The sequence below is a fragment of the Gopherus flavomarginatus genome, chromosome 2 (assembly GCF_025201925.1).
Source record: "Gopherus flavomarginatus isolate rGopFla2 chromosome 2, rGopFla2.mat.asm, whole genome shotgun sequence".
Lineage (NCBI taxonomy): Eukaryota > Metazoa > Chordata > Testudines > Testudinidae > Gopherus > Gopherus flavomarginatus.
This window is the reverse complement of record NC_066618.1, coordinates 2,145,592-2,156,860: the sequence shown is the minus strand read 5'-3', so window position 1 is coordinate 2,156,860 and position 11,269 is coordinate 2,145,592. Positions and strand designations below refer to the sequence as shown.

At 55.1% G+C, this 11,269-nt stretch overlaps 1 protein-coding gene across 1 annotated transcript; it reads right to left on the bottom strand.

Annotated features, from left to right (window-relative positions):
• Positions 1–5,629: 5,629 nt before the first annotated feature.
• Positions 5,630–6,872, bottom strand: LOC127045993 (zinc finger protein 551-like). Its single transcript, XM_050942888.1, has 3 exons — positions 6,864–6,872; positions 6,191–6,484; positions 5,630–6,118 (listed from the first exon to the last, which is right to left on the bottom strand). Exons 1-3 carry the CDS (start codon positions 6,870–6,872, stop codon positions 5,630–5,632), a joined length of 792 nt encoding a protein of 263 aa, XP_050798845.1.
• Between the last annotated feature and the right edge of the window lie 4,397 nt (positions 6,873–11,269).

Sequence of the window (11,269 nt, the reverse complement as noted above, 5' to 3'; positions counted from 1 at the left end):
GGCTTCGAGGGGTGGCAGTTTGGGATTCTTATCTGGAGAGTTTTCTACCAAGATCTGAACCACTCTGCCATCATGACCTGCTCTGAGCAAGGTAAGACAATGTGGTGATGCCAGCGCGTGCGCCTTGTCTACACTAGCACTCCCACCGTTGCTACCACGACTTCCACTGGCTTCAGTAGGCATTGGATCAGCTCCCCGACGAGCAGCTACGGCAGATCGTGGAGGTGCTAACGTTGGAAGGGGCAAACTCAGGGCAAGATTCTCCCCCGGAACCCCTTCTTGTGTCAGGAGTTGGGCTTTGATGCTCAGCTCCCCTTACGGGCATAGACCCAGGGGTGACGAGTTATATACACTCGTGGTGCCTGGGCTCCAGCAATATTCAGGGCCAGGGGGCCCAGCTCCACCAATGTTTGGGGCTGAGTCTCTCCCCCGGCCCCACCTGCCACCCCCATGCACCTCCCCCGAGTATCCCCCCCACACCCCTTGCTGGCCCCGTGCACGGCCCTGGCCCTGGAGCCTGCAGCTCACCCTGACTGCTCTGCCAGCTCCCAGCATCAACTGGTGCTGCAGGGTCCTAGTGCCCCCCAAACAATAATGGCAGGGCAGGCTGCCCTTATTCTGCCCTTCTGCCCCAGCCCTGAGCCTCTCCAACATCCCAAACCCCTCAACCCCAGCCAGAACCCTCAGCCCCCCCACCCTAATCCTCTGCCCCAGCCCTGAGCCCCCTCCTGCATCATGAACCCCTCATCCCCCCACCCTAATCCTCTGCCCCAGCCCTGAGCCTCCTCCTGCATCATGAACCCCTCATCCCCAGCCAAAGCCCTCACCCCCACACCCTAATCCTCTGCCCCAGCCCTGAGCCCCCTCCTGCATCATGAACCCCTCATCCCCAGCCAAAGCCCTCACCCCCCCGCACCCTAATCCTCTGCCCCAGCCCTGAGCTGCCTCCTGCATCATGAACCCCTCATCCACAGCCAGAGCCTTCATCCCCCCACACCCTAATTCTCAGCCCCAGCCAGAGCCCTCATCACCTTGCACTGCACCTAATCCTCTGCTCCAGCCCTGAGCCCCCTCCTGCATCATGAACCCCTTATCCCCAGCCCCACCCCACATCCCAACCCTCTGCCCTAGCCCTGAGCCCCTCCCCCACCCCAAACCCCTCATCAGCCCCACAGCACTGACCCCTGCACCCCCTCCTATCCCCAAACTCCATCCCAGAGCCTGCACCCCAGACCGCCTCCCCCACCCAAACTCCTTCCCAGAGCCTTAGGCAGGTGGGGAACGGAGTTTGGCGGCGGGGTGGGTTCTGGGCACCAGCAAAATTTCTACAAACCTGCCACCCCTGCATAGACCTGGGGCAGAATTCCAACCATTTGCTTGAACCTGGGCGGGGGGTGATACGGGAGCACGTATGGAGACCTCCCCCTCAGAGAAGAATAATGACCAGTTAACGCCCATGATACAGAGTACATTAGACACTGCGCGACAACCAGCAAAGCCGTCATTACCATGATCACTTTAGCGTCTCAAGAGTGTAAAAGTATATGAAAATGTTAATTGCCGTAGAGACAAAATGTCTCTCTCCCACCATCCACATGCATAATTCTCACTATTGTATCTGTGTCATGGTATAATTCCCGACTCTGAACCTTAGCGTCCAAAAGATGGGGTACCAGCATGAATTCCTCTAAGCTTAATTACCAGCTTAGATCTTGTAGTGCTGCCACCAACCAGGACTTGCAGTGCCTGGTACACTCTGGTCCCCCCAAAACCTTCCCAGAGGACCCCAAGACCCAGACCCCCTGGATCTTACACAAGGAAAGTAAACTCTTTTCCCTCACCGTTGCCTCTCCCAGGCTTCCCCTCCCTGGGTTACCCTGGAAGATCACTGTGATTCAAACTCCTTGAATCTTAAAACAGAGAGGAAAATGCACCTTCCCCCCCTCCTTCTCTCTCCCCCTTCCAGACTCTCCCTGAGAGAGACAGTAATCCTAAAACCGAGAGAAATTAACCTTTCTCTCCCCCTTCCCTCCTTTCTCCCCATCAATTCCCTGGTGGATCCAGACCCCGTCCCCTGGGGTCTCACCAGAATAAAAAACAATCAGGTTCTTAAACATGAAAAGCTTTTAATTAAAGAAAGAAAAAACAGTCAAAATTATCTTTGTAAATTTAAGATGGAATAGGTACAGGGTCTTCCAGCGATAGACACTGGGAATACCCTCCCAGCCTAAGGATACAAGTACAAAGTAAAATCCTTCCAGCCAAATACACATTTGCAAATAAAGAAAACAACCATAAGCCTAACTCGCTTTATCTACCTAGTACTCACTATTCTGGATCTATAAGAGCCTGTATCGGAGAGATTGGAGAGAAACCTGATTGCACGTCTGATCACTCTGAGCCCCCGGAGAGAACAACAACCAAACACTAACAGCACAGACACAAACTTCCCTCCCTCGAGATTTGAAAGTATCCTGTCCTCTGATTGGTCCTCTGGTCAGGTGACAGCCAGGCTCACGGAACTTGTTAACCCTTTACAGGCAAAAGAGAGATGAAGTACTCCTGTTCTATTAACTCTTACTATCTGTTTATGACAACCTGGCTTCCAGCCATTAAGAAAACAAAACCCCCCAGGTCTTTAAATACTAGCACATCTTGTCAGATTCCGGTAAGGGTTTGGATTTTTCTGAAGTTTCTTTCTCCTTTCCTTCTACTTGCTCCAAGAGGTTAAAATATTGATAATAACAAAAACATACACACTTAAAATAAACCACCACCACCAAGCTGACACAAGGCCCCCCCCCCCCCCCAGAGTCACATCTCATCCTCAAAACAGAATTGTCTCATTATAAAGCCAGGTGCAGCAAAGAATATTAATATGATGCTTTTGTAGTAAGCTTTGGACTTCTCAGGGGAGGGGTGTAAAGCTGCATTTCTGTTTCACCATGTAACAATTTCATAAATTCAGAAGAACAGCCACACTGGGTCAGACCAAAGGTCCATCTAGCGCAGTGTCCTGTCTTCTGACAGTGGCCAATACCAGGTGCCCCAGAGGGACTGAACAGAACAGGGAATCATCAAGTGATCCATCCCCTGTGGCCCATTCCCAGCTTCTGGCAAACAGAGGCCAGGGACACCATCCCTGCCCATCCTGGCTAATAGCCATTGATGGACCTGTCCTCCATGAACTTATCTGGTTCTTTTTTATGCCCTGTTACAATCTTGGCCTTCACAACATCCCCCAGCAAAGAGTTCCACAGGTTGACTGTACGTTGTGTGCAGAAGTTTTAAACCTGCTGCCTATTAATTTCATTTGGTGACCCCTAGTACTTGTGTTATGAGGAGGAGTAAACAACGCTTCTTTCTCCACACCAGTCATGATATTATAGACTTTCTCATATCCTCCCTTAGTCATCTCTTTTCCAAGCTGAATAGTCCCAGTCTTATTAATATCTCCTCATACAGCACCCGTTCTATAGCCCGAATCATTTTTATTGCCCTTTTCTGAACCTTTTCAAGTCCAATAGCTCTTGGAGGAATAGAGCCTTTGCCCATCGACATCACTGGGAGCTGAGAGCCCCTTGAGAGAACAGGCTGGGCCCATCGTGTACAATTGCTAAATATTCGTACTGTGTGTGAACTGCCTGTTTGCGAGCAGGAGATGCTATGGTGGAGATCAGAGACTGGCGGCTTCGAGGGGCGGCAGTTTGGGATTCTTGTCTGGAGAGTTTTCTACTGATTGAACCCTTGTGCAACCAATTGATAACCTCATAGATGTTGAGGCCAGAAGGGATCCTTGTGAGTCTCTAGCCCAGCTGTGGGCATCACACAGGTCACGGGCTGTCCCCCTGAGCACCTTGCCATGGAGGTGGATATTAACCCTCGTGCTTCAGGGCTTCAGCCAATCGCCAACTCTTAGGGATCTGGATGGGACGTGTTTGGAGGGGAAGATTATTCCACATCTACTGCTGATGGGCTCTTACGCCTTCCCCTGAAATGTTCGGAGCTGGCCAGTGCCACAGACAGGCACTAGCCTGGAAGGATCTGGGGTCTGACCCACTCTGGCAAGTCCTGTGTTCCCAGGTAAGTGACACTGCTGTGACTGCATGAAGCATTTCTCTTGTAGACCAGCATCCAGGTTCTAGTTAAATACTTCAAGGGAGGATGAATTTACCACTGCCCCAGGCAGTCAGTTCCCATGATTGGAGACCCCCCACTCCGCACCAGTGTAACTATCTCAGCAAGCAGTATCCTACCATGCTGCCTTATTGACTGGGAAGGGCCAGACGGGATGGTTAATTCTGATGGCAAAAAACAGGCAGTGTAACTCCCTGCTCAGTCCGATGCCATTTGCCCTGCCGATGGGTCAGTGAGCCCCCCTGCCCCCCCAGCATGCACTCGCACCATAGCACACCAGTCTGGGGGGTCCCACAGTAGGTGACAGGAGCCATGCACTGGGCGTTAGCTCTGTTTAATTGCACTGTACAGGGTGGGGGGATTTTCACCCCCCTGAGCGATGCGGTTACACTGGCCTCATTCCCTCGTGCAGACCAGGCCTTAGATTTAAGCTCTTCAGGGCAGGACCCACTGGTTTGCCCAGCACAAGGAGGCCCTGTCTCCAGGTACTATCATAGTACAAATGATGAACAAATTAGGCGTGAGACAGGCACACAAAGTGTCAGTGACTCCAGTTTATGGTCTAACAGCTCAAGACCAAGCCCCAGAAGCAGCCACGTCCAGGGGCGGGGTAAGGCCGACCCTTCAGCCTTAATGCTGGCTCAGCGCGTGGGGCTGCTAACGGTAGTTCAGTTTCACTTTAATGCTCTGACTGTGGGCACGGCTCTGTCCTAAAGCCAGCGGGTGCGAGGGAAGATGGTCAGACAGTCAGACAGGGAACACTACAGTCCCACAGGGTTTTGGCTACTGTTACTCTCAAACCTTTGGCCCCCTCAACAGTGTCTTGATGCAGCGTCCGTACTAGGGAGTATAAAGAACAACCACATACTTATTTACTGGGGGAGTCACTTGGCTGGGTCGTGCCTGGAAGCCAAGGGCAGAGGCTCAGGATGTGGTGGAATGTAAGGCACAATCCCGTCTGCTGGATATTTTCAAGCCTTCGGAGTGACATGGTTTTGGAGGGGCAGGTGAGGGCGAGGTGGCAGAACTTAGAAATACGACTGCCGTGTCACCGCTTGGTCCTTTTGTGCAAAGCGTATGCAAGAGCCCCAGCTCACATGATGAGGGAGGAGATCTAAGCACTGTGGCCTGCGGCTCCAGAGCGTCTCGTACACCATGTCCCATACAGTGTAGCGTCTATTGTCTGTCCCTACCAAGTAGTGACCAAGGGAAGGCCTGACAGCAGTGCCTCCCCCCCGTGCGGTACGGCCTGTGGAATGGCCAGCCTGGCAATACTTGCACGCCCAAACTCCCCCTGGTACACCAGAAACGCAGCCCCCAGTCTATGGTGTCCTACGTGTGAAGTCTCAGGGGTCACAGACTGATTCACGGGGGGTGCCCAGGTGTGGCAGGAGGCAGAGTTCAGCTCACTGGTGTTAGACAGATGTGCTCCCATTGCAATCTCTCTCCCACGCCCTTGCTTAGCTCCCCTCCAGCCTACAGGGGCTCAGTTTCACAACCTGCACGCTCTGGGGCCTCTGTCCCCTTCGTGGATACTCTGGTGTTTCAGGAGGTGCTGCTTTTGGGCAAAGCCTTTCCCGCACTCCCCACACCGGTGGGGCCGCTCCCCGGTGTGGTTCTGCTGGTGCCGGACCAGGCTGGGTTTCTGGGCGAAGCCCTTCCTGCACTCCCCACACCGGTGGGGCCGCTCCCCCATGTGGTTCTGCTGGTGCTGTGTCAGGTTGGGTTTCTTGGCGAAGCCCTTCCCGCACTCCCCACACCAGTGGGGCCGCTCCCCTGTGTGGTTCTGTTGGTGCCGGACCAGGCTGGGATTCTGGCGGAAGCGCTTCCCGCACTCAGGGCACGGGTGAGGCCGCTCCCCCGTGTGGTTCTGCTGGTGCCGGACCAGGTTGGGTTTCTGGGCGAAGCCCTTCCCGCACTCCCCACACCGGTGGGGCCGCTCCCCCGTGTGGTTCTGCTGGTGCCGGACCAGGCTGGGTTTCTGGGGGAAGCCCTTCCCGCACTCCCCACACCGGTGGGGCCGCTCCCCCTTGTGGTTCTGCTGGTGCCGGACCAGGTTGGGATTCTGGCTGAAGCCCTGCCCGCACTCAGGGCACGGGTGGGGCCGCTCCCCGGTGTGAATGCGCTGGTGGATGGTGAGGGCCGACCACCAGCTGAAGCTCTTCCCACACTCGCTGCAGATGAACTGCCGCTCCCCGGGGAAGGGTCTGTGCCCCGCGGGAGGCTTCTGGAAGGCCAGGGGATGTGGCTCCCACTGGACGTTCTGCGGGCACTGGCCCACGGCGAAGCGCCACTCCCCAGCCTGGGCCAGCTGGGGCCCGTTCAGGCCGATCTGCCCCAGCGAGCGCTGTTGGGCCGGGAGAGCCGGCTGCCAGCCCACAGCCAGCCCACGTCACTGCGGGGGAAGGGCCTGTGTCCCGGCACACACTGCGGAGGGACAAGGAGACGCGGTGTGCGAGCCAGGCTCTGGCTGTGTTCGCACGCCCACCGGCAGCCCTTCCCCCACATGCCTGCGCCGGTGCAGCCGCAGCGCGCCCTGGCTTTTGAGCTCTGCCCGCCCAGGGACCCCAGCAGGCCCCGTCCCCCAGTGCCTGCACTGGTACAGGAGGAGGTGTTGCTTCTGGTGGAAGCGCTTCCCGCCCTCGGCACACCGGTGGGGCCGCTCCCCAGTGTGGTTCCGCTGGTGCCGTGCCAGGCTGGGCTTCCGGCTGAAGCTCTTCCCTCACCTGCCGCATTTGTACGGCTTCTCACTGGTGTGGGTCCATTTGTGGATGTTGAGGGACGACCACCAGCTAAACCACTTGCCACACTCACTGCTTACGAAGTGTCCCTCAGCTGGGTGCATCCTGCCCCTGGACCTCTGAGCGACCTCATCCTGGCAGCTCTCCCCTGGCCCGGCGGGGGCACTGAACATCCATTCTCTTGTCCCCTTCCCGGTGCCCTCTGTGACCTTACAGACACCTCAGTCCCCAGTGCCCTCCTCCACCAGCCTGGCTCCCACAGGCGTCTTCTGTTTCCCCGTCACTTTACACTGGTTTGTGCAATTCCTTCTTCTGCCAGGACACTGGAAAATAGTCTCCTTTTCTGGGAGCATCTCCTGGGCTTCTGCCTTCTCCACATGGTCCTCACGTTTCTTCTCTTTCTTGATGTTGTTCACAGGCAGAACTTCTGCGATATTAACGAGAGAGAGAGAGCGAGAGCCAGACGTTACTTCAGATGCTGGTAACAAAGGAAAACTCCACTGTTAGGAAACATTCGATTCACAACCAAGCCACCAGAATAACTTGTTCCAGCAGCAAAAATATACTTAACACACCCGTGAGTTATCATTCCAGGTCAGCTGGCTTCGAAGCACTTACTCTTCTGAATATTCACTGAGGCAGAGAAATGGCCCAAACTGTCCCAAATCCCCGTCTTTTATTCACACTGTCTCGTCACTAGCGCAGGGCACTGTGGCGTCCAGGGTAAGGGGAATGCAGACACTTTTCTGGATGGATGGGAGGGATTTTTAAGGCAATCTAGAGCATTTTAGCTCTTGGTCTCTGGTTCTCTGCAGCCCAAGGAGGTCCTGGAGCAAGCTGTTATGTGGAAGCAGTTTGACAGCTTGTGTGAAAGGAGCTGAGGGTTGGACAGGTTTCCACATTCAGTCGCGATTCAGTCACACGCCCCTCCCTCCCCCCCCGAGGGGTGTAGAGACACGATTCAGTCACACACATCCCCCGAGCGGTGTAGAGACACGATTCAGTCCTGCCCCACCCCCCTGAGCGGCGTGAAGACGCGATTCAGTCACACACACACACACACCCCAAGCAGCGTAGAGACACGCTCGATATAAGTATGTGGATTCAGTGTCCATGTAGACACGGCATTGCTTACACCGACTGTCGCTGGCCTCCGGGAGAAGCCCACAACGCCCCACACTGAGAATACAATTGATACGTGCGCTCCCGCTGGGGACACACCCGCCGACACAAGGAGCAATGTGTGCACAGGCACAAGCGATGTAATAACTGCAGGGCCTGTGTGCCACGTAAGTTAGGGAGACATCATTCTGTAACGTAGACATGGCTGAGGCCATGGCAGTATCGCTCTGCAGTAATTACCCCTCGCTGAGTTTAGGTCGGTAACCATCCCCGTGGAGCCAGAGGGCAGTCCCCAGCTCTGGAGATACAGAGAACAGAGGCCTGGGAATGGTCTGTGTCCTCCTCCCAGCACCGCTCAGTAGAATAGGCCATGGAGCTTTCCATGCGTCTGGGGGCTCCCTTCTGGCCCAGCGGCTGGGGCGGGACAGCATCCCGGGAGCACGTGCTGTATGTGGGGCTCTTTACAAGCTGGACAGTTAAATGCAGGAAAGAGGTTGTTTGCAAAGTGCTGTTTCCAAAACTAAAGCCAAGCTGAAGTATTTTAGAGGCAGCTTATATCTACCGGCCTTTACTACTGTTCAATTTGTATATTACAGTAGCAGCCAAAAGTCGAAGCAGGTTCCCTGTCCTGGAGAGCTTTCTGCTAAATGACTCGCCCTGTGGCACCAAGCTGGGATCCTGGGGGGGTGACAGGGGAGACCGCAGCACCGGATTGGCCAGCAGGATAGTAGACAGGGAGTCCTGAGTTCTGGCCCCTGTTCTGACACGACTCTCCCATGGCCCCGGTGGGGAATTCTCCAGGCACTTTGTGGAGGATCTGGCTGCTCAGAAAGCAAAGGGAAAAGTGATCTAGATGAAATCACTACAAGGTGGGTGCACAACTGGTTGAAAGATCGGACTCAAAGTGGAGTTATCAATGGTTTGCTGCCAGATTGGGAGGGTGCATCTGGTGGGGTCCTGTACCTTCAACTGCCACAAGACCAAACTTCCTCTCTGCCTCTAGCATATCATGTGGCAGTGAGTTCCACAGGTTAATTGTGCACTGTATAAAAATGTCCTTTTATTCCCTTTCAGTTTCATTGGGGGGTCCCCTCGTTCTCCTGTCACACGAAAGTGTGAATGGGATTCACTTTCTTTGGACTAGTTGTTATTTTGCGCATTCCCTCTCATGTGACTCCCCTGGAAACAGGTCTAATCGTACCAATCCCTCTAGCCATTTTCACTGCCCATCTTTGGAGTCCAGCTGCTTCAGCTCTTTTTTGCTATCTCACTTAACCCCCCTATGTTTTCTGTCACCTCTGATGACCCCCTTTTTCTCCTCCTTGATATTTATTCTCATCACTCAAATCCTGAGGTCAGTGCCCCTTTGCAATGAAACCTGGGGCTCCCACCAGCCCGAACCTTTCTCCCTCTCCTGGATTCCCCCTCTGCCTTACAGTCCCCCCATCTGGAATCAGCTCCCCATGGACTCCCCTAAGCTGACCGGTCACCAACAGTAAAAGCAAATGCAACACCCATCTCCTGCCCATGACGCTTTCCTCACATTCTGTATCTAAGCAAACCTGTCCCCTGCCTGGTGGCTTTTCTTACCCTGTGTGTGTAAAGGCTCCTTTTCATCACGCAGTGGGCAAGACCCTGGGGGAAAGGGTCTGCAGCATAATAGAGCGGCCATCTATTTCACAGCTCAACTCAGGTTCCAGAGCAGATGATTTACTCCAACCCCCACAGCGGGGGGCTTCCTCTGCTCGCCAACAGTTACCAAGGGAAGTAAAGTTTCAATAGTCTCCATTGTTCACACCTGTTTCCCTCCACTTCTGCTTCAATCCAAATCCTGCTCTGCCCATGCAGAGATGCACAGACACCAGTGTACTGGCCACCCACACCCAAATGCAGCCGGCACCGTGGCCCTACCTGGGAGAGCCCCCGGAGCATGTCACCTGCCCTTTTGGCCCTGGAGCCGAGCAGCTGGTTTCCTCTTCTCCTGCCTCAAGTTTAATCTGGTTGCTCAGGAGGCAGCCTGGCCTCCGCCCCCTTCCTAGGGGAGTGGGACCGACCCCGCCCGCCACCCCCTATTTGCACAGACTACAACAAACGTTTCCAAGTGGAGGGGAGCTCGTGGGAAGGTTTGGCAACCCCACAAGGACATCAATCACTGAGCTCCGCAAGCCAGGCCATGTGGGGAGCCTGCTCGATGGGGGCAAAGCTCTGGTCCTCCCTGTGCAATACAGAATTCATGCAACAGCAGGTGCAGGGATCCCGTCGGGTGGCGGAGATTACAGAGAGATGCAGACCCCCCCCCCAGATCTACATACACACACATCCCCACTAGCATTGCTGGAGACGGGCTCCAAAGAGCATCCCAGAAGAGAGAGAGAAAATACCTTTGGAGCTAAAGGGGGAAACACTCAGGGCCTGGGCCCAGTTACTGTTTTCCTGGCTTACAATTGAGTCCTGCCTGTGCCAAGTCTGGACTCCGGCCAAGGGTTGGCTTGGGGCCCTGACAATCCAGAGGGCCAGAGCAATCAAAGGTTTGCTCTGGGGAGGAAATAAAGGCAGGCAGAGTTGAGGGTAGCGGGAAGGCAGCTGCCATTGGCTCCTTTTCTCAGATGACCCAAACCCTCCTATTGCAGGGGGTGGTGGGGAGGTGAGGGGGTGGCTGACAGCTCTGAGGAAGGGCTTTGATCTCAGGGCCCAATAGCCAGTGGGTTCCCCAGCTCCCTGGCCAGCCACAGCACTGGGAAGTGATCGAATTAACCCCAGCGTCTCCAGGAGCAAACAGGCCTCAGCTGGGCGTGGAGAGGAGCACCCAGCCCTGCTAGTGTTGGCTCAGGATACCAGCTCCGGCACTGAGACACGGCTGGGGCACTAGTCATTGTACCCATTGTACAACACCGTGCACATCTGCAGCTAGGTGACTGTGTGTCGTGCGGCAGCATCGTGAGTAGCTAAAAAGTCCAGTTCTCGAGCGACAAGGTGGGAGAGGTCATATCGTTTAGTGTGCCGACTTCGATGGTGAGAGCGTTGGTGCAGTAAGACGTGACCTCCCCCGCCGGGCCTCTCTCAGATCCTGGGGCCAACATGGCTCCAACTTCACCGCAGACAACAGGTCTCGCGTGACAGCGCCCGTAATGCAGGAGTAAAGCTCAGGGATGGAAGATGAAGCTGGCACACCCAGAGCACTTCCTCTCTCTTCAGCCTCCTTGGGGGCATCTATACAGCAAGCAGCACCCCCTGCCATGGGGTGTCAGAGCCTGGGCTGCAGTCCAAGG